Source organism: Camelus bactrianus, chromosome 22, assembly GCF_048773025.1.
Source record: "Camelus bactrianus isolate YW-2024 breed Bactrian camel chromosome 22, ASM4877302v1, whole genome shotgun sequence".
In the NCBI taxonomy this organism is placed as follows: Eukaryota; Metazoa; Chordata; class Mammalia; order Artiodactyla; family Camelidae; genus Camelus; species Camelus bactrianus.
Window position 1 is genome coordinate 10605016 of NC_133560.1, and position 23416 is coordinate 10628431.

The 23416-nt window shown below is 51.9% G+C and overlaps 1 protein-coding gene across 2 annotated transcripts in view; it reads right to left on the reverse strand.

Annotated features, from left to right (window-relative positions):
* Positions 1-6627: 6627 nt before the first annotated feature.
* NEURL1B (neuralized E3 ubiquitin protein ligase 1B) overlaps positions 6628-23416 on the reverse strand; it is a 34893-nt gene continuing 18104 nt past the window's right edge. The window contains exons 2-5 of one of the 2 annotated variants that reach the window (XM_074350287.1): positions 21460-22005; positions 12876-13595; positions 10697-10822; positions 6628-10353 (exon numbers count right to left, since the gene is read on the reverse strand). In XM_074350287.1, the coding sequence (XP_074206388.1) occupies positions 10109-10353; positions 10697-10822; positions 12876-13595; positions 21460-22005 (1637 nt within the window). In that variant the 3' untranslated portion in view covers positions 6628-10108. The remainder of the gene's footprint in view (positions 10354-10696; positions 10823-12875; positions 13596-21459; positions 22006-23416) is intronic. The other variant, XM_074350288.1, reaches the window with a different exon arrangement.

The following is a 23416-nucleotide window of genomic DNA, read 5'->3' on the forward strand; positions in this document are numbered from 1 at the left end:
CCGGCCGTCTCTGTGCCCATGTCACTGTCTTCCGCAGCCCGTGCTCAGGCTGAGCCTCTCTGTCGGCCAGCTGCTGTCCACTCCCCAAGGCCCAGCTCTTGTGTGACCTCAGGGAAGCCTCCCCCAGGACTGGCGCCTCCAAGAACATTTCCAGCTAAAACAACCCCGGGGAGGGGAAGGCAGCAAGGCTGGGACGGGAAGGAATGATGGTCCTGGAGTCAGCTCTAGACAGCCTTGGGATGACCAGTCAGGGAGACAGAGGCTTGAGGGGGATCTGAATTGCTCAGAATAATGGAGATTTCTTTTTGTGTGTGGGGGGGGGGGCGGGGATGTCATCATAAAAGGGAGAGTGTGGAAACTGGGGGTGGCTGGGGAAGACCAGAGACCTCTCCCTGGGAACTTCCCTGAACATATGTCCCACGGTGGCCTTGGGCACCTTCTCTCAGACCGCTGTCTCCATCCCTCTGTGATGGGGTGGGACTCCCTGAGGGAGGCCACCGAAGGTGCGGGCCAGCACTGAGGCTGCGCAGATGGCCAGGCTGCAGGCGGCTCCCTGCTCAGCTCAGCCGGGGGAAGCCTGGCCCTTCCCACGCCCCTCCTGGAATGCAGGGCTGCTCCGGGGAGTTGAGCAAAAGTGTGACTTTCCCTCTGGAGTCTGAGGTCAGTCAGCCTCCCAGGCCTGGGCCAGCATTCTTGACAGGGAGCCAAAACAAGCAAGGGGCGAGGGGCAGGGGCCAGCTCAGAGGTCCGAGAGCCCCCACCGTCTGGTCGCCCCTCACTCTCATTCCTTGTGGGCAGGAGGTGTGCTAAGGCCAGAAATTCCACACTGTGGGGAGGGAGATGTAGAAACCAAGGTTCTACTATTTGGGAGACGCTGTGCTGGTCACTTGTGGATGCTGCTAAAGGTGTCACGGGGCTGATTCCTTGAGGCAGTACAGGGCCTGAAGGGAGGTGCCCAGGGGGCTGTTGGCCCGGACCCAACTGGGGGTGGGGAAGTCGGATGAGGGAGGGAAGTGGTGTGGCAGACCTGTAACACTGGTAAAAACAGCAACCACCATCACTAGCGCCTCCTAAGTGCAGGCCACATCTTGACATCCTTCACCCTCCACAACCCCCCAGGGGGCTGATGCCCTCTCACCTCAAAGTGCCAGAAAATGAGGCTCAGTATCTCAGCCCACAGCAGAGGCTGGCCCGGACCCCAGGCTTGTCTGTCTCCTGAGCCCGCCCTCTCATTTCCCCATGTTTGACTGCATCACGCTAGATACACCTGCTCGGAGCTGAGACGCCAGGATGCAGCCTCCTCAGGACCTGGGGAGTGGTCCTACAGCTCCACCTAGAGGCAGGGAGGCGAGGCGCAGAGAGCGGGCCTCCCCATCACACAGCTCCAGGCGACACATCCACGCAAACTTTGGGGTGAACGGCACTCCCTAGAGGCACCTTGGGGAGGCCGAGTGTCCCCGCTTGTTGGGGTCAGAGTGAGGACATGAACTCTGGCCTGTCCGGTTGACTCCTAAGCAGACTCCTCAGAGGATGGCTGAACCCTTTCCTGGAGCCCTGGGGAGAGGCAGGAGGGGCGTCTCAGGCTCTCAATTCAGAGAGGAAGGTTTAGAGCTGGGCAGGTCAGAGCCAGCAGGGGAGCGGGCTGAGGAGGGGGGACCAGACTCTGATGCAGCTGCCCCAGGGGCTTCTGGAAACTTCCCGCTGGGTGCCCTTAACAGCCAAGGTTGGGGCTCTGTTCCCATAGCTGGATGCCTGGAATGTTCATGTTTTCCACATCCCTGTGTGGGAGCCAAAACCAGCTTCCAAGAGCCAGGAGAGTTGCGCCTGAAGGGAGAGGCACAGATTCCCTGTCCCTGGAAGTCAACTAATAGATATTATGTAAGTCGAGGACCCAGCTTGACAGCCTTTCTCTCCTTTTCCTTCTAGGTGCTGAGTGTGGCTTCTTCCCCTTCCCTTCCCTCTCCTCCCCTCCTCTCCCACGCTTCCTTCTCTTTCCTCTTTCCCCTCCTCCTTCCCCTCTTGACAATTTACTCACAGACGAGCTGTTATGCTGTGGGAGCCAGACCTGGTTCACACCCTGGGCTCCGCAGCTTGCAGGCTGTGTGATTTAGGCAGGTCACTTGCCCTCTCTGAGCCTCTCTTCCCTTATCTGTAAAATGGGACCATCATACCTGCCTGAATGGCTGTTTGAAGGGTCAATGAAAACACAAATGCATAGCTCCAGTCCCATTTGTCCTTGAAAATCACTGGGTCTAGATTCTGGGAAATAATTTCAAAAAGAAAGAGAAGAAATACTTTTGTCTTTGGGAGCCCACATACAGGGGGGTAATGTTACTTAATCGCGCTGAGTCTTGGTTTCCTTTCCATAAATGGAAGTAATGATGGGCTCTACCTCAAAGGGCTGTCATGAGGATTCAGTGCATGTCCTTAGCACATAGTAAGTGGTCATTAAATGATTTATTTATTATTATTATTATTATTATTACTATTATCATGGACTGTTTGTCCTGCAGGAACCCAGGAGATGAGGGAATGAGAAATCTCCATGCTATTTTTGCTAGAGTGAAACTCCTCTGAGCTAGTTGCATTTCAGGCATCAGGGGTTGGTGAGAGTCAGGGGATGGTGAGGGTCAGGGCAGAGGCTTTATATACTGAAGCAACCGACAAAAAGATATAATGTGCCAGGGAGCATGACCCAGGCATCCATAAAAGCCTGAACAACCAGGAGAAAGAAGGATGCCTAAATTATATCACTAAAGTACATCATTACATCCAGAGCCTTTTTGCCTTGGATTTGATCTGTCCCAGCAGCCTCAGAACTACACTAGTCTGAACATGTCTGTTCTTGGGTCTGCCTTCTCTTTCCAGATTGGTTGATTTCTTGAGGGCAAGGGCAGGTCATACTGTATCCGGTTCTGTATCTGGTGTGGCTATGCGACAAAAATTGGTTCAGGGACTGAGCTTTTCATCTAAGGAGTCAAAGGAAAGACAGGCAGCCCTGAAACTTCTCCTAAAACTTTTAAAGAGCTTCTAAGCTGGCATGTTGTAGGTTAGGAACCATTGAAGGCTATCTTGGATACCATAAAGGGAGACCCTGCCTGAGAGTGATGTCAACCCAGAGGAAAGCAGAGCTGAGAGACAGAGGCAGGTGCCTTTTAACGTCATGTGAACACCTGGATCCCGCCATACCTGAAGCCAGAATGACCTGTTTAGTTGTGAGTCATTTCTTACGTTAGGTTTTTATTGAATTGGGTTTCAGTCTCCTGTAACCAAAAAAGCCCAGGTAAGTATGGTCTTTTTTCCTCCTTTATTAACAAAAAAAAATTCTTGATGGTACTTATGAAAATATCTGCTGGCCCCATAGGAGTGGATGCTGTCAAGGGCAGGGCGTCGAGGAAGAGAGAAAGAAGCCTGGGTTCTCGGAAGACTCTGTCTCTGGGACCGAGGGAAAAGGGTACGAAAGGTGCCTCTGAAAGATTTTGCCTTTGTTCTGGAGCAAGTGCACCTGGGTACTCCTACCTTGGAGGGAGCCAGATCCCCTCCCTGTAAAATGAGAAGACAGACATTGTTGTGAAGATTCGTTGAGAAAATATGTGAAAATCATGGTTTCTTCTGCTTGATAAATCCTGGTTCACTTCCCTTACCCTGTTGTTTCTAAAATCCAGTGTCACCAGGCTGGGCTGTTCCAACAAGCCAGGAGGAGCAGGCCTGGGCAGCAACTTCACTTCTCCCTTCCCCCGACTCCTGATACCGCTGTGAGGCTCCATCTCAGAAATCCGGGCCCTAAGGCCTGGCCTGGAGGAAGCCCAACCAAACTGGTCAGTCTGGCCTGGCCTCCACTAGAACCTTCCAGGCCCTTATCTCCACCATGACTAAATTTGGATCTCAAATGCAGACAATCAGCCTGGGAGTTCCTGATGAATTCCAGCAAGGGCCAGCTGTTCCTGTGGGTTTTTGCAGAGCAGGGGGATAATTTTTCCAAATAAGTTTAAATTAAAAGTAGTAATTGGTCATTTTAGAAAAACTGGAAAACAGAGGGGGAAAAGTTACCAGGAATGCCATCACCAGGACGCAACCCCCATTTGCTTCTCTTCTGTTGATCATTCCAGGTTTGGGGGCTGTTGGTTGTTGCTGCTGGGTTTTTTGTTGTTGTTGTTTTTCATCCATGAGATCAGAGTGTATGTGCAGTTTTATACCTTGATTTTTTCCCAGCTAATTTTTAATATAAACAAGTTCCCCTGTTATAAACTCTTTGCTGAGTGCCAGACAGTGTGCCTAGCACATCACCAGCATGATCTTAATAATGCTCACCCTCATCCTAAAATCAGGAGCTCTTAGTGTTCTTGCTTTGCAGATGAGGAGACTGAGGCACAAAGAGGTTAAGTGGTGGTGAGGACCAGCCTGTCTGGCTTCACAACTCACACGATTACCTAGGGATGTATCTGATCATGCTTTATTCAACCTTTCTTAGAGAGAGATCCACTGTTTCTGCCTGCCCAGTTTCCCTTCATCATTACTCCAGTTTTTCCCTGGGGTCCCTGGTTTCCCCACTCTCAGTTCCACAGGTGCACCCATTGGCTGGAGGTGAGCACTTGTCTTGGGACTGTCCAATCAGAGCCCTGCATTTCTCTGGCTTCCATGATTGGTTAAGGAAGTGTCGCATGATCCAGTTTGGTCCATAAAGGCAGGATGTAGCCTGGACATGCTGCCAGCTGTCTTGAGAAACTGCCTGGGGATGGGGGACAAAAGACAGCAGAGGAGGACAGGTCAAGTCCCGCTGCAACCTTTCAGAGTCTGGATCCAAATGCACCTGAAGGGGGTTCTTGGGTCCTGGTACCGGACTTCTCAGTTTCCTGAGCCTTTTAATCCCCTTAGGCCAGTTTGGGTTGTTTCCGTTGCTTGTAACCAAGAGTTCTGACAAGTACAGTTGGCCCTCCATAATCCCAAGTTCTGCACCTGCAGATTCAACCAGCCTCAGATGGAAAATATTTGAAAAAAAATTCCAGAAAATTCCAAAAAGCAAAACTTGAATTTTCTATGCTGGCAACGATTTACATAGTATTTACATTGCATTAGGTATTATAATTACCCTAGAGATGATTCAAAGTATACAGCAGGATGGCATAAGCTACATGCAAACATTACATCGCTTTATATAAGGGACTTGAGCATCTGTGGGTACTTCGAGGTGGGGATGGTCCTGGATCCAATCCCCTGATGATGCGATGAGGGCCAACTGTAAACCCTGGTTGTTGGACATTAGGGTTGCTTATAATTTTTAACCTTTATAAATAATGCTGCAATGAACATCTTTACATATAGAGATTATCCTCAATTAGAATTATTTCCTTGGGATATTTTCTCAGGAGTTATTTGGCCAAAGGCTCAGATATTCTCAGGGTTCTATAGGCATTTTGTAAATTGTTTCCTCAGAGCTGGCAATGATTTGTATCCCTCACCTCCACTCCCCAGCAGTGTATGCAACTGTGATTTTTAAAACGGAGTCCTGAAGAGACTTTCTTTTTTAAGAAGCCAAAGTTGTATTTTTTTTTAACAGGTAAATCATGTTAATATAAAACAGATAAAAACAGACAAAAATCAAAACACACAACACACAAAAGCACAACACACAGGACCAGTGCAAACCCTTCCCAACCCATCCCCCCAGGTTCTGAAATCTTTATTACAGATTCCCCAAAGATTAGACTGTATTGGAGAGGTCACAGTATTGAATCTGAAAAATAAGAAAAAGAGACATTTTTTAAAAGGTCTGTACACAGGTAGTGAGGGTGGGGTGGGGGACACACACTTCATCACTCCAACGTCAAATACACAATGCAGAAAGGTTTCAGCGATGATCACAGATTTCCAGAACATTACCATCTATACCAGTCCCCGGTCCACTTTTTAAAGTTGCTTTTAAAAGGGATTAAAAGTGCACAGACACTTTCATAAGGCACAGACAGATTGTTGTACAAGTCATCTCATTAGGGACTTGAGACAGTGGGACAATTAAATACCGAGAAATGCCAGGAGGCCACGTTTTCCTGAGCCGGTGTCCCTCTGCCAGAATCAGGGCAGAGACGGGACTGAGCCGTGGAAGGTTACTGCCTCTCACTCACCGAGACTCCGCATGGACCTCATGCTCAGCTGGAATGGACTGGGGGTTCTCTGGCGATTTTCAGCCACCAGTCTCAAGGCCTGAAAGTAGCAGGTAGCCATCTCCCCATGTCTCCCTGGCAAGACCTGAGGGCGATCATTGGTTGGTAGGGCCTTTGAGGGTTCTGCCCAAGGCTGTTTTGGCAGCAGCTCCCTGACTGCAAGGTGCCTGGCATTTCTAATGCAGAGAAGGCTTTTTGAGGCACGCAGGAGGCTCTGGGTCAGGTAAGCAGTTGTGCACTCACTAAGATAGACCCCCAAGGCAACAGAATGGCCAAGAAAGCCCAGTGGATTCCGCCCCAAATGTCTCATGTCACTCTCTCTGACGTTAGAGCTGGGGCCCTGTCCTCTCAGTTCCGTCCTCCCAGCACCCCACCCTAGTAGGCACTCAGCAAATGTTTGTTGAATGACTAGGTGCATGTATACATGGTGTTTTACCAAACTCCTGAACACTCATCACTCGATCTCTGATTTACTCAGTAAAGCTTTAATGAGGACCTACTACATGCTAGCACAAGACCCAGCACTGAAGGAGCCAAATACAGGTTTACAGATCTGCCCACCTCCTGCTCTGGACCGTGAGCTCCCTGCAGGCCTTGTCATTAGTCCCAGTTCCCAACCTTGCATCCAGAACACAGGCCATGCTGACCAGTGTGTTGAGTGACGGAAAGGGAGCAGCTGCCCCGGGCAGCAAAGACTCAGAGGACGCCCAGTTCTGGGAGTGGGCTAGAAAGAGGCGTTCTCCTTGACTTGGAAACAGCCCAATCTCTCTACGGGTTCAAAATGAATAGGCATCAGACCACAACAAAGGGGGCATCCTCTTGTCTCCCTTGTCCCACCCCTGGGGGCCCTGCTTAAGGGGGTGGTGGTCACGAGGCCCAGGAAGGTGGGGGCACAAGGCCCTTAGCCTCTCCCCAAGGTTGCCCCACATGAGCGCCACTATGTAACAGGAGGAGGCGCTTGGGTTGGACCCAAGCTCTCACACAGCTCAGCTCCACTGGGAGGAGGTGGGTAGTGCGCAGATGAGCCTAGAAAGAAGGACACTTGTCCTCCCAGGGTCCGGGCAGCAGTGCGGGGCTGCAGTCGGGGGCTGGAACCATCCACACAGGTGCAGGTGCCCAGGCCCTCTCTGGGGGCTGCCCAGGTGAGCTTCAAGGCACTCAGGCAGTCTGGAGCTTCCTGGGCTGGGGACCAGGCAGTGGAGCATGTGGGATTTGGCAGCAGGCACTCCTGGGGTTGAACCCCAGCCCTGCTGCCTCCTGCTGCGTGATCTTAAGCCACTCGGCTTCCCAGGACCTCAGTTCTCTTACCTGCCAAATGGGGAGAATACTGTCTTTCATTGATTCTAAAGGGCACAGTTTTTCCACATAGCTTGTCTGAATAAAATGAATTGTGGAGCCGCGGCATCTTACAGTTAAAACTGGCCAAGTTTTGTTCCTTAGTGGCACATAGGATGATGCGTTTTGTAATTGGCAGTGTCTCTGATATGATTCAATGTGGTTCTAAGACCCACCTCGCGGGACTGACGTGTGGACACAGCTCCCTAGCCCAGCGCCGGGCACGTGGTGATGGAAGATAAAGGAGAGTGGTCTCCTTTCCTGCCGCTCCTGCCCCTTCTCCAGACAGAACCTAGAGGGCCATGTGGGCAGCTCCTCTGCAGCACTAACTAAGTTTAGAGCATCAGGAAATGTCTGGTTTTTAGAAGATAAACGCCCCCTTGGAAACCAAAAGGCTATTTATAGCGGCTGCAGAGCAAGTTAAACCGGCCACCAGCTCCTTCCTTCCCAGGTAACAGGGTGCCAGGTGCACGGCCTGGCCCACCCTGCGTCCAGGCCCTTGAAGGAGAGAGGAGCTGGCCCCCCGAGGCTGCCGGGACCACCGGAGCTTGTGACTGTGGCTCGATCCAGACAGGGGCGCTGCTGCCCGGAGAACCACGGTCCCAGGGGGTGAAGGGCCCTGTCACACGGGGCCTGTGTGTGGCCTTGCCCACGGCCAGCACGTGGGGGAAGCGGAAGGCTCCAGCTGCCCAAACTCAGCTGGGCACCGAGCACTGACTAGACTCTTAACTTGGCAAATGCTAGGGTTCCAGTAGTTCCCCCAAAAGATTCTGCTGCAAAATTCAAATGTGGGCGTGTTTCCCAAATTCACCAGGGAAGAAGAATCAATCAGGGGTTCTTCCAGGGGCAAGAGTAAGGTTTTCGAAGCTGAAATCAGGTCAGAACACCAGGCAGAGAAGAAACAGATGGTCCAAAACCTGAAGCATGACGAGGGCACGGAGAGACTGGACTTAAGGGGCTCAGTCTGACGAGAGGGACTCCAGAAACCCAGCAAATGTTTGTCACATGAATGCCTAAATTCTGAGTGTTCTCCGTTCCCTGCCTCCCTCGGCAGATGGACAGATTAGGAATTGTAATAAAAACTATGCCTGTTCTTCACAAGGTGCCTCGGGCTCTTTAGGACGTCCTTCCAAGAGCTCTGGAGTGGGCAGATGCTAGGCTTCCTCCAGGATACACCGGGAACTGAGAAACAGGCCCGAGGTCTTCCCGAAAGGCCTGGCACAAGACAGGGCAGAGGAGGGGCCCAGAACTCGGGCTCAGAAGAGAACTGCAGGCCTGCCAGCCGGTCAGCCCCGGTGTGGTCTGGGCGTCTGCAGAGATGGGCACAGGCAGGGGTGAGGGGGTGGGGGCAGGGCCAGGGTCTCAGGAACTGCCCAGAAAATAGCCCTGGGGAAGGGGGAGAGTCCCAAAGTGAGCATTTTCAGTAGGAGTCTCATCTACTAGTTAGCATCCTGATGATCAATTAGCATCCTAGTAATCTGTAGGGGAAGAGAAGCTGAGAACGGGAACAAAGACCAGTTACAAAGCCCTGGTTCCTCCTCCTACTTGGCCAGCAGGTCGCCCTGGCGGTGCCCACAGCCGCTGGTGAACGCCAGGCCCCGCGTTACAGCGGGAAATGTGGAGAGCGGCGGTGGCCCTTCTGCCTCCAGGGGAGTCATCTGCTAGGCTGCTGTCCCTCCCCCAGGAGAAGGGGACCTGCTGCTGTCTTATTCTAGGAGATGGCGAGGGTGGTACAGACTTAAAGCATCTAGGAGCCGAGTCAAGGGGCTGAGTGCTTATTATCAGGCTGCTTGGGGGCGAAGGGGTGAAAAGACTCTGGAGGGGACAGCCTAGGGCTCTCAGCCCCAGCACCCATCAAAACTCCTCTCCAAGACTGAGCCAGAAAGGGAAAAGCAAATTGTTCTTTTATGTTCTCCGCCCACCTATCCCCCCAGGAGTTGCCGCTTCTGGAGCTGTAAACAATGAGCTATTTTTCCCTCCCTTTAGAAAATCTAAGTGTCTCTTTTCTATACCATCCAAGGGAGGTCTGTTTAGGTGCAGGCTTCAGACATTCAAAACCAGCTGACGTCACAGCCCCAGAAAGCCAACAGTTTCTGGTTGCGCTAGCTACCGTCTGGGCTGAGCATTGCACATTCCTTAGTGTTAAATAACCTTGCAGAGCCAGGATCCCTGGATAAATACCTACACGTTCCCCCTCACTCGTTCCCTCACACGCCCCCCGCCCCAGTCTGTCTCCCTCCCTCCCCTCCCCCTCTCTCACACACACTCAACCCAACCCCAGCAAAAGCCATTGCACAGAGGATGCCGCCTCCCAGCGGAGAGGTCACTGGGGGATGGGTCCACCTGCCAGGCCGTTTCCGAACTTGCCCTCGGGACGGCCTTTTGGGGGCAAAGCACTTTCAAGCCAGAAGCAACCCTCGCTTGGACTCAGACCGCCCCCAGGGTGGGGGTGCCTGGTCTCCATGACTGTCACGCCTTGCCCACCACGGGAGAGCGGCAGACGAGATGGCTGCTGCCTTTGGACTCCCTGGTGGCCATGGTGGTTGCCCAGCCCAGGGGGGCTTCAGAAAGGGGACCCTGCTCTGGTCAAGGCCCGTGGTCGGTGGGCCAGGCTATGGCCTGTAGATCTTAATGACGTCCTTGATGGGCCGCCGGCAGATGGGGCAGCAGGCCCGGGCCTGCCTCTTGAGCCGCAGGCCGCAGCTGTAACACAGGCACATGTGTCCACACGTGTAGATGACCGTGTCCACTTCGCCGTCGAAGCACACCGTACACTCACCATTCTTGCTGCCCGCCAGCTCCGGCGGGGGGAACACGGGGGACACTGGCGGGCTCAGCGGGGAGCTGGGGGCCGTCACTGCAGAAAGGGAGAACAGGCAGACCCTAACATATGGTTCTCAGGTGGCAGAATCTGTGCGGGAACCACTTTGGGAAACACCAGTTTTGGTTTTTCTTCCGGATTTTGCCCCTTTCCCTATCTCCCCACCCACAAGCATCCAGCACCATTATCACCCTTTGGGATGCCATATCCAGATGTTTCTCCTCCCCTACAGTTGAAGGAGAGGATGCAGGGGGAAAGTAGCCACTCTGCTTAGCCCCAGGAAGGGCTGGCACAGCCGAAGGAGCCAGGCCAGCCACCAGCTGCCAGCCCCTCCCCCGCACCCGACCCACCCCCATCCCCAAGGGCTGCACTTCCTTACCCAGGGATGACTCAGATGCCGAGGAGGACTGGTTAACACTGAAGGCCATATCGGAATCGCTATCGTCCTGGGAGCCGCTCAGGGATCCTGATGGGGAGGTGGTCGCAGGGCTGGACTGCAGGGTGCCTGAGACCAAAGAGACCTCATCAGGGGCAGTGGCAGGTGGGCTCCGCCCTGCTAGTCCCTGGTTCTCCACTGTTTGGCACCTTCGCTTCCTCGGGTATCTAACAGGAGGACAAGAGCTACCTACCGGGTTCTGCTAAGAACTGATGGACTCATATAAGTGTGACAGACATCCATTCTTTGCCTGAGCCTCCATTCCTGTTTAATTCAGAAACAGCACAGGAATTTTGTTTGGGGCACTACTTCACCCTCACTCACATGATCCAGACCAGGCCAACCAGAGTCCCTGGTCTCAATGGTGGTTCAGGGAAGGGCACGTAACTCAAGCAAGGGCTGTGAGGCCACATTCTGTGACTTTCACTAGAACTGTTGGGAAAGAAGGGGCCCATCCCATTGAGAGGTAAGCCTGGTGCCATAGGGCCTGCCTGTGAGTGAAGCCAACACAGAGGAAAGTAGAGCTTTGAGATGGAGAGAGAGATGGAATCCTGTCACTATCTTTTCAACATCTAGATCCAGCTGTTCCTGAATCCATCCAATATATTCCCAGGCTTTGGAGGTACGTGTACGCCAGAAGATCCCTTTTTGCTTAGGGCACTGTGAATGGGGTTTTGTCACTTACAACTGCAAGATTCCTGACTAGTGTTCGACATGGATGAGTTTTCTTCCCTTAACTGACTGTTGGTTCAGATATTGATGGGTTATTTCTGAGGAGAAGAGAGCTGCCCCTCCCCTACCCTACTAGAGGACGGATGGACAGATTACGGTACCAAGGCTACTGCCAGGTAGGAGGCAAGTCCTTGGTTCCCAAAGGCAGTCACTTCCTTTCTGCCTTCTCCTGCCTTCTCTTCCTGACCACTCTAAGGCTCATCTGGGTTCCTATGGAGGTGCTGGGGAGGGGGAGAAAAGGACTCTAGGCTTGGTTCTTACAAAGCCCCAGTGGGAACTTGGGCAACTCATTCAGGCTGAAATGATGACTATGACGGTCCCTTAAAAAAAAAAAACCCAAACCAACCAAATGACAGCTACTGCCACCCTGCTCCTCCTCTGCTCTCAATCAAACAGCAACAGTCACTGACATTACCATTGCTACTTATTAAACGGGGTGTGTGTGGCAGGCACCTGCTGAAAGCATTATGTGCATCCCATCATTCCATCCTCACAACAACCCCACAAATGCAGGTAACTACTCCCTTTCTACACAGAAGGAGGCTGAGGCTCAGGGATTCTGTGCTTCAAATTTCTTATCTGTAGATGGGGATAATGGTATTAGTTTCATAGGGGTATCAGGAGGATAAAATTGAATGTGGTGACATAGGAAATGTTCACTATTTCTGTTATCATTGGGATTTTACTACTTGAACCAAGAAAACGGAGCTGCGTTCTCCACGGGTCGGGGCGGGGAACCTACCCTGATCACCACCCTGGCTCCACAATCTGAAGAGAAGCCCCTCTGCTGTAGCAAACATCACCTTGGGCAAATCTCTATTTGGGTGCCTGGGAGCTCCTGACGTGCATCGTCTGTGTCCCGTCCTCTGCCGAGCCCCATCCCGAAGCTCACGGCCTGGCCTACAGCTGGTGAGTGCTCTTTGTCTTATTTGTGGCATGAAAGGGGCAAGATTGATCTCAAAAAAGGATGGTTCAAGCCTGCATCCTATTTTCTGTGGACGGTGTAATTTTTATTTCTTCTTTCAAGTGTAGTTGTATTACGTTTTCTCCTATGCTTAATATGCATTACATGGATATATAAATACATATGTAATAAATCATAACGATGGAAATAAAAATTGCACTGACCATGTACGTGCCAGGCCGTGACATCAGCGGGTACTTGGTTCGGTGTGGACAAAATGTGGTCCAGGGAGCTGCAACATGGGCATCCCTGGGGCACTGGTTAGATATGCACTGTCTTGGGGCCCACCCCTGCAGAATCGGGAAACTCTAGGTGGAAGCCAGGTGGTCCTGATGCGCGCTCAAGTTTGGGGACGGCCCGCTAGGCTTACCCAGGGGCGGTCCGGCTGCCCAGGCGAGCCCGCGCACGCGCGGTCGGGGGACTCACCGAGGAGGCGCAGCTGGCCGGCGGCGCCGCCGCGCAGGGCGAAGAAGGCCCAGAGCGCCTGCGTGGTGTCCACGCACAGCAGGCGGCCGCGCGGGCGCCCGTTGACGCCCAGGAGCACGTCGCCGCCGGGCCGCAGCGTGAAGCTGAGCGCGTCGCCGCCGCTCGGCACGGGCCCGGCGCGCGCCACCACCCAGTACTCCTTTCGGTCGAGCAGCGCGTCGGGGTCGGCGGGCAGCTCGGCGGGCCGCAGCGCGCCCGGGTCGCACGACGTGATGCCGAAAGCCAGCGCGCCGGGCGCCGCCAGCCCCGGGCGGCCCACCTCCACGAAGAGGCTCTCCCCGGGCCGCAGCGGGCGCTCGGAGAAGACGAGCGTACGGCCGCCGTCGGGCCGCGGCGCGCAGGCCACCTTGCGGTCGAGCGACAGGCTCACGTCGGGCCCGCGCGTCGTGTGGAAGCGCAGGTCGGCCTCGAGCAGCGCCGGCGACGACGCGGGCCGCAGGCGCTCGCGGGGCCCGCACGGGATGGCGGCGGCCGCGTGGTCGGCGGGCGGCGGGCCCGGGGCGCGGCCCAGCGCCAGGTGGCCCAGCTTGGCCACCACCTGGTTGTTCTCCAGCTCGTTGTTGTCGAAGTTGGCCGCGTCGTGGCTGCTGGGCGGCAGGCAGGCGCTGAAGCGGGCCTGGCCGAGGCGCGCGGGCGTCAGCGTGTCCGCGAACCCGCTCTCTGCGCGGGGGAGGGCAGAAGAAGGGAGTGAGGGCGCGGCGGCGGCCGGCCGGAGCCCTGGCCTTGGCCAACCCGCGCCCTCCCCGTCTTTTCCTGGTTCGTTAGTGAGCTTATTTAAGATCCCCAGGTGCACAGAATCGGATTAAGTGTAAACCTGAGTGCGGGTGACATGCTCTTGTCTTTGGGATGGGCAGAGGAGGCCCTTCTCCGTTCTTCTGCCTCCTTCTCCACTCCCATGCCTCCATCCTTTCCTCTTCCTCCTGTCTTTTTCTCTCCCTCCTTCCTTTTTTCTTTAACCCCCTCTTCCTTCCTCCTCCCCTCTCTCCCTCAGAGGTTTCCATGCTTTCGAAGAGTTAAAGGGCATTTAAAAATCCATTATTGTCTGCTTCTCCAACTAGAACATAAGCTCCATGGAAAAGCTCTTGGATTTGTGGGCTTACTTATGTGACAGGTTATTATTTTAAGCTCCTTTTCACACATTCTCTCACTTAGCCCTTATACAACCTGTAAGGGGTGCGGTGTACTTTTATTACCCGCCGTTTAGCAAAGAAGGGAGCTGAAGCACAAAGGGGCTAGGAAACATGACCAAAGTCACACAGCAATTAAATGGCAAAGCCAGGACTCGAACCCCGAGTTGTCTAGCTCCTCGCTGCCTCTGAAAGAAGGCGGGTCACGGACCTGCCCTCCTCACTGCTGTGTCTGCAGCGGGGATCACGGTACCTGGGTGCTACTCAGATGCTGAATGTGTAAGGTTTCCGTGAGAAATCACTGTATAGAACAGGAAACTAACTGGGAGTTTTAAAATCACAGTCATGAAAATATTTTTGAATAATTTTTAGTAATTAAAAAAAATTCTCTTGTTATATATTACAGCTAAGTAAAAAAGCAAACAAAATTGGTGTTTATCACTCAGGTAATACAGGTCTTCATACTTTGGTGGATTCCTTGTTGATCATGTCCCCGCCTAGAATGTGAAGCCCTGGAGGGCAAAGCCTGTGACTGTCCTCCACCATGTTTCAGAGCTCAGCAGAGTGTTTGGCAGATAGCCTTCATTATTATGTGGACTATTGGATGAATAAATGAATGAGGTCTTTAGAAAAGACTGACTGCCACTCTGAATAACAAAAATCAGGGAAAGAAAGTATTTTGAAGTGGTTTTAGTGATTAAAATAGTCTTGTTAACCATAACAAGTAAACGAAGCAAGAAGTGTTACTCAAACTTTTAAAACCAGACCATTCTAGCTAAGATTTTGTTAAATGTTATTCTGTAACTTATGTCATGGGAAAAAAAATATTTCTCCCTCTTTAGGTTTCCAAATTTAAAATTAAATCATAATAATGAACATGGGTTTTCAAAAAGCATGCCCTAACCCCTGGTGTGAGCCTCATGCGTTACTGCCCACCTCCGCTCCCTCCATCCAGAGTTTGTAAAGTGGCCATCCAAGTTCAGATGCTGGCTCACAGATATGATTGGTTGGCCTACTGCTGGTTTTTTTTTTTTTTTTTCTTTCTTTCTTTCTTTTTTAAAAGAAACCTTTATTTTTGAAATATAAACATATACAAATAGTATCATGAATGCTGTTTACCCAGATTCAACAATTATCAATTCATGGCCAATCTTGTTTCATTGACACCCCATCAGTTCTCCCTCCTATGTTATTTTGAAGTAATTTCTAGACATACCATCTCATCTGAAAAAGTTCCAGTATGTCTCTCTAAAATGTAGAGACTTCTTGTCACATTGTGTGTGAGAATATGCTTTTCTCCTAGTTTGTTTGAATGAAGGTCCTTATAAAGTCCACTCATTGTCACTGATCTTCCTTAAGCTGTGGTTGCCTCTTCATGCTTTTCTCCTTATACTTGTTTGTTGAATGAATCACCACTTGGTCTTTTAAGATTTGGGTGGGGGGGGGCATTCGTGGCCCATACTTCTGAATCAGGAGGTTTCGCTTAAACAGGATTTATAGCCTTTCTTGGAAAATCAGGACTAGTAACATAGGGCCTGAATCCTGGCATGTCATCTGTGGGTTGAAGCTTGCCTTTCTGTTGGGGATGTGTGCTCTCCTTCCCTGTGGCCCTGAGCTGCCCCTTCACCTGTCTCAGCTGCCTGCTTGCGATCTGTGGGCATTTGAGTTTGTCTTGCATTAGAGGCTGTTTCCCCATAACTTGAGGGAAGAAATACTATTTCAGTTTGGTCCTTTCAAAAAGTAAATAATGTGTGCCTTAGTCTGTTTCTGTCTATAGTACTGTATTTATGCACATAGGAGGTCAAGTTCTAGAAAGATATAACAAAATGTTAACGGTTATTCTCAGGCAGGTGAGGTTATGAGGGACTTTTCTTGAGATTTTTGTGTATTTTCCAGCTTTTCCACAGTAAACATGTACACTACAAAGTTTTATCACCAAAACCCCCAATGTTTTTAAAAATCAAGTTTCCAATGAATATTTAACTGTGTGAGAAAATCCCTATGATAAAACATTTAAGTGAACAACGGAGGATACAAAACTGAACATATGACTTGATTCTAACTGTGTGGGAAATGCATGCATGGGACGCATAGGAAAGATACAGGAAGCAGATACATAAATATTTGGGGGTGGTTATCTCTGGGTGGAAATTTGCTTCTTTATAGTTTTTGGATTTTCTCTTTTTTCTCTAATGAACATGTATTGATTCTGTAATCAGAAAAAAAAAGCATGAATAGAAGTAGTCTAAAAACAAGCAGTTTTTGTAAAAAGGCATTTTAGACAAGTGGATGTTTCTGGGAGCCTCTTGGTGAAATGCATTTTCCCAGGGCTCCCTGCCCTACCCACAGTCCTCCTGCAAGGCCAAGCCTAAAGGCGTTGGCTGTGGCTCGCCCGGGGCCTGTGTTCTTGCCAACACCCTCTGCTTCTGTGCCTCACCCCCAAAGCTCCACCTTCTTGCCCCTAACACCCCTAACAGCTCCACATAACGGCCTGTCCAGGGGGTAGGGTAGAGCACATGCTTAGCATGCATGAGGTCCTGGGTTCAATCCCCAGTATCTCCATTAAAAAAAATTGTTCTTTTTTTTTTTTAAGAAAAAAAAAAGAGCCCATCCTTCAGTACAGCATCCTGATTAACAGCATGGCCTGGAGATGGGTGCACTTAGGCTCAAGTCTTGGCTTCAGCCCTTCCTGGCTACCTGACTTTAGGTAGCTCACTTCACCTCTTGGAGTATCAAGCGTCCTCAGTTTAACATGGAATTATGATGATAACTCTTCCCCACTCCCATGTTGTAACGGAGATTAAATTAGGTGCTTCTATAAAGAGTGTAGCACAGAGCACGGCACAAAGTAAGAGCTCAGAACATGTTAATTACTATTTCTTCTAGACTTATTAACAAAATGTATAGTGCACACACCATGTGCCAAGCACCATGCTGGGCACTAGATGAAGAGAACAGGCAGGCGTTCTGTGTCCATGGAGCTCCCATTCCAGTGGGAGAGACAGGTTTTAATGAAGCCTCTGGCAGAAAACTTAAGTTTCCTTACAAACTGTGGTGAGTGCCACCCAGAGTGACCATCTCGCATGGCTCTGAAAAATGGGCACATTCCAGTTGGGGAGCTCTGAGACTCTCAGAGCCGAGGGGAGTTACTCCAAGTCACACAGCCAGGAAGTGACAGACTGGGATTCTCTGAGTGTGTCCAAGGGGGACCTGGTCAGAAGTGGGGCCTGAGAGTGGGTCAGAACAGCCCTCTCTGATCACGGAGCTAAGGAACGAGGGCCGAGGGGATGGATGGTGGCTGGGAGGTGGAGCGTAAGCATTACCAGCAGAAGGAACAGCATGTGTGAAGCCTCTGGGCGGTGAAAGCTTGGTGTGTTTTCCAGGCTGGTGTTACATAGTATGTGACAGCACTTAACCTGGTACCTGGCACACAGTAGCCCGTCAGAAAAGGCTGGGTCTCCTTTAATATGAGGAGCTTTGTCCCCATCAGGCATTGTCTCTGAGTGGGACAGGCCCAAGATAGCATGGTGCTGGCCTCGGCCTGACACTTCAGAATTCACCTCTCAAAGAGCCTCTAGAGAATCAGCCAGCTACAGGCAGAAATCCAGCTATATCAAGAGGCCACCAAGGAAGCTTATCAAAACCTCCTGGCTTCTAACCTGTGACTTGTCTCCAAACCCACTCTCCTTATCCGCTGAAAGTATACACGGCCATTTACTTGAGCACCTACCAGATGCAACTCCACGCAGTCATTATCCTCATCAATCCTCACCCCAGTCCCATGTGGCTCCGTAAAATGGGCACATTTCACAGTGGGAGAACACTGAGACTTTGAGAGGTGGAGTGAGTTATTCAAGGTCACACAGCTAGGGGTCACAGAAATAAGACTGCATCTCAGGCTATGCAACTCCAAGGCCAGGGTCCTCACGACTAGCAATACTGCCTCCAAAATGCAACTGCCCAGCATGGGGACCCTGCCTCAGGCCAAGTGGAGTTGTGGTCCCCAGGGACCTAATATCCCTGAGAAGAAGGGTCCAACGGGCACCCCCTCCCTCCACGACCATCCACTAAGCACTATCACACAGCAGGGGCCGCAGGCCAGGTGCAGGGAGGCTGGCGTGGCTGAGACAGGCTCCCTGACCTCCCACTCCCCCTGGGCCACCTCCAGGGCCTGCCTCTGGCCTGGCATGGATCTCAGTTGTCTCTTTCTCTTCCTTAGCTCTCTCAGGTCAAATATGTCTGGGCCTGGAAGTAAAGCAGAATTTATGCCCCAGGAGAAACCATCTTTGTGTGAAGATGAAAATGAAGGCTGGAAGAACTGGAGACAGAGAGGACCATCCGTCAGTCACTTCACTGTCTCTGAAGGACTGCTTCAGGACATGTGCCAGAGGCAGAAGTGACAGGCATGTGGACAGAATGGACACAGGGTGAGGAACACAGGAGTCCAGCATGACTCCTGAGGTTTTGGACTGATTCACCGAGTGGGTGGTGCCACTCACTGACAGCGGGGACCGCTGTCTGAACTGTTCTGTGTGGAATGCCTCTCGATCACCAGGAGGAGATGTGAGCAGGCAGAGGGAAGCTTTCCTGATTATAAACCATTGTTGATAACTTGGCGGGGGGAGGGGAATATCCCCCATCATCCCTTTACCCAGACGTAACCAATGTCAATCTGCTCTTCCCTGGGGAAGGAAGCATTTATTAAGCCTTGATCACATGCCAGAAACTTCTCTATTATCTCATATAACCTTCAGGAAGGAAAATAACTTCATTGCTCTTTCTGATTGTAAAAGCAATATAAGCTCTTTACATATATATTAAAAAGATAACTCATAGAGGTATAAAGGAGGAGGTAAAATTCACCCACGATTCCATCGCCCAGAGATGGCAGTCCTTCTAATCTCATTTCCCCTTCTGCATGGATTTGGGAACATCTCCTGGGGCACCTGGGCCGGGCGCTCCTGGTCAACCACTGCAACCCCGCTCGCAGATAAGGAAACTGAGGCTCACGTCTGCCACATTACACTGACATCCCGGGGGCCCTGCCCTTGCCTCCAAGGGGTGCGGCTGCTGGAGGGGCTCAACAAAGGCTTGTCAAATGAACAAATGAATGGGGGCAAGAGTCTGGGATTCCTCCCAGGTTTGTTCAGTCTGCTTACATCATCAGAGGCTGCTTCCAATTTGAATTTTTTAAAAATCTGAATTCACTTGCAGTGATTATGCAGTGGCTGTGATTTCCTGACGGTTACCCTGAAACACGGGCTGTCTGAGGGAGCAGGTGAATGAGGCATGATTGTTTCCCTGCTCTGCAGGAATAAAGAGCTCCAAAAAAGAGTGACAGGTGATCTAGAGGAGGTTTTAGAAACCACATTTCCTGGAGGTGAAATACCAAAGCCTTCCACGGAGAAGAGTGGGGGAATGTGGTTAAAATGCCCCAGTCTGGCCCTGACTTGGAGGGTGGGTAGCTATTCATAATGGTCTGCTAAAGCCTGGATTTCAGACCTGTGCTTTGGCCCAGGTGCAAATGGGCAGAGATTCTCATTTCTGTTATTTCTTGAGCACATTCTATGTGCCAGGCACTGTGCTGCATCCCTTTCCTACACCATCCCCTGTCCCCCTGCCCGCAGTCCCGTGAGGTAGGTGCTATCATGAATTCATTTTACAGATGAAGAAACAGGCACAGATAGTTTCAGACAACTCGCCAAGGCCACACAGCTGGCAAGTGGAGAGCCAGGTATGGAGCAGAGGTCCATGTGACTCCCAACCCCCTGCTCTCAACTGTTTAGAAGTCTGCTGCCTTCCTTCTTCTGGGGTGGGGGTTGGGAGGACACAGCCAGGAGGCATGCATCTTCCCTTCCTGCCCAGTGGTGGTGTGGGGGGCGGGGCAAGGAGCCCGGGGCCAGAGTTTCCCCTCAATATGCAGCGCTGAGACCAGCCCAAACATTCAGATATACAAACTTGTACATCCATATCATGGAATACTCCTCACCAATAAAAAAGGGACAAATTTCTGATACACACCGCCACAACACGTGAATCTCAGAGATCCTGTGCTGAGATTAAGAAGCTGAACACAAAGGCAGACACTGTATGGTTCCGTTTATATGAATTCAAGAATAGGCATACCACTCTATGGTGAGAAATCAGAACAGTGGCTGCCCTGGGGAGTGGGAAGAGGGGGCTGCCTCAGAAGGGGCAGACTGGAATTTCTTGGGTACAGATGGATGCATAAATCTGTCAAAACTCAAATTTCAGATCTGTGCATCCGCTGCAGGTAAATGACCCGTGGGGCTGTGACCCCTGAGAAACCCACTCTCCTTTTACTGCCCCCAGAAGTGGAGGCTGGGTTGGCTCAGGTGCAACCTGTGAGTTCAAGAGCTAAGGTCACAAACAGAAAGCAGGTCCATGGTTCCCAGGGGCTGAGGGGAGGGAAGGGTGGGGAGTGACAGCTTAATGGGTGTGGACTTCCCTTCCGGGTGATGAAAATGTTTTGGAACTAGATAGCGGTGATGGTTGCCCACTGAATGCCACCGAGCTGTACACTTTAAGAGTCTCATGCTCCACTGACTGAGCTGGCTGGGTGCGCCCGAACTGTAAACTTTAAAATGTACTTTTATGTTACATGAATTTTACCTTAATTTTTAAAAAGTTAAAAAAAAAGAAAGAAAGAAGGTCTTAAGATAAGGGCAGCAGACTTCTGCCCCCATGAGTTCTCACCACCAGGATTTCAGCATTAGTGGCTGCTTCCTCTGTTAGAGCCAGGGCCACTCATCTGCCTGCCTTCCCAAAGGACCTTGAGCCCCTTAACTGTGGGCCTGGATACATCTGATTGCTCTCTGCCTGGGCAGTGTGCATTCTCGAGGATTAGGGCATATATCTCATTGCTGAGTGAGTGAGTAAGTGGGTTGTGAGTGAATGAATGAGCAAATAAAGACATGTGTGAATGAGTGACTATATGAATGAGTGAAAGAATGAATGAGCGAGCAAATGAATAAATACACACATGGATGAGTGAATGAGTGAGTGAGTGAGCAAATAAACAAGGCAGTGAAGGGATGAGTGAGTGAATGAGCACCTGAGTGAAGGAGTAAGTGGACGCACCTGGGCCAGACTATGGACTCTGGCCCCAACCCGTGTGTTCCAATCCTGGCTTTGCAATGCAAGTCATTTAACCTCTCCGTGCCTCAGCTTTCTCATTGGTAAAACGGGGGTGTCGGTGGTAGCGAGAAATAAATGAGTTAAAACGTGTCAATTGCTTAGAAGACTACCTGGCAAAGCGAGCCCTCCGTGTTTGTCAATATTAAAGAAATACACATCCATGCGCATGGGGACCCACAGCCCGGCCCAGGGGGCGACGCCCTGGCCCTCTTCCCGGGGGGTTGGGGGGGACGACCTACCGAGCAGCTGCACCTCGTCGGTGATGCCGTAGACGTCGATGAGCGCCCAGAGCGGGCCGCCCACGGCCACGCCGCAGTGGAAGAGCACCGGCTCGCCGTCGTTGACGCTGTAGAAGACGCGGCCGTGGCGGTCCGCCCAGTAGGCCAGCACCGTGTCGCGCAGCGCCAGGTTCTCGGGCAGCGCCTTGGCCCAGTAGCCGGGCCGCGTGACGAGGTCGGGGCAGGCGTACTTGGGGATGTCCTGGGCGCTCATGAGCGACGGGTCGTGCGCCGTGAAGCCAAAGCGCAGCGCGCCGCTCCAGCCCGGGCGTACGGCCACCAGGCGCAGCCGCACCTGCTCGTACAGCCGGATGGGCCGCTGTGTGAACGTGACCCCGTTGCAGAAGCTGTTGCGCCGCGTGGCCCGGCGTGAGTGGCCGTCCAGCCGCACGTTCTTGCCCTTGGCCTGCGTGTGGAAGCGCGGCGCTTCGCCCAGCACTGGGCGCCGCTCTGGGCCGGGGCCGCAGCAAGGCCGGGTGGCCAGGAGGCGCGCGGGCGGGCTCGAGTCTGCGGAAGGACAGAGACGGGCAGGAGGGTTAGGCCCGCTCTCAAATTCCATCTTAACTAGGCCGGGAATTGAGAACTCCCGTCTGCCCAAGGCTGCCACAGCAAGGTCGTATCCACTTCGCAGATGAGCAAAGTGTAAGGCTTAGGGGGATGTGTGTGTGTGTGTGTGTGTGTCCAGTGAAGCACTGCTCACGACTGTTTCACTCACAGAGGGGCCAACACCAATGAGCTTGTCACAGCAGCCAGGCTGGGGTCGTCTGACTTCTCCCTCCCTGTCAAATCCCTCCATATCTAGATGCCTCCCCCAAGGGCTGCTTCTGGGCTGCAAAGTGCCCCTAAAGGCAACAGGGGCCTTGGATTCTTCGGGAGTACTGGGGGTCTTTGCTTTTCTCTGTGTAACTTTTATTAAAGAGTAAGGTCACTTGAGTGCACTCTTGGGATCCCCCGTGCAGCCTGGAATTGCAGCTCTCTGACACTTCCTGGCAGTGTGATAAGCAGTAGACCACGTCACTTTTCTAGCCTGCTTCCTTGCCTGTAACTTGGGGGCATTGCTTAACTCACACAGCTGCTAAAAGATCATGTGGATGAAGTCCCTAGAATACTGCCCAGCACAAAGCATGTGCTTAACAGGCAACTAATAACACGATCATAATACTGAGGTTCCAAAGGAAACCCAAGCCGGGATTCTGCCTTGCCCTCCCCTTTACTCACAGCAAATGGAGGCATTCTTTATAAGCAAGGTTGGCTTTTCTAGAACATACACATTTCATAATTCATTTCTATGGGAATTCTGCCCCAGAGGACCTGGAGAATCTTGGGGCAGTCTCCTTTCAAAGGATCTGGCTGCAGGCCACAAACCCAGGCGGCTACCCAGGCGGCCTGGATCTGGAGGTGGGGGCTTCATCCTTCCCACCTTCCCTCCTCCATCCCAGGGGCAGTTCCTGGGAGGCTCTGGCACCCAGGGAGGGGGCAGGGTGGGTAATTACTGCACAAGTCTCTGCTGCTTGCTCACAACAGCTGCTGAGTACAATTTTCACAGCAAATGCGCACACACCACAGGCAGCCCCGGCGCACAGTGGTACGTAGAGAGGCCACTGCAGGAACACTCTTCCTACGCCAGCCACGGGGTTCACTGTGCTCCGGGCACATCGTGGGGTTCAGTTAATACTGAGGCTAATGGGGAGTGAGGACAGGAGGAAACGAAGAAGGAGATGCAATGACGAGGCAGGCACACCATGACTCCCCTCCCCAGGTCCTGGAGGAAGGAAGCCCCAGTCCCTGAGGTAGGGAGTCCTGCTGGGAAGCTGCGAGATGTCTCTCCAAACAGAAGCCACTGACCCATAAGGACAGAATACAAGGAATAAAGCCAAGAGTAAATAAGAAGAAAGAAAGTTAAGGGACTTTAGTCATT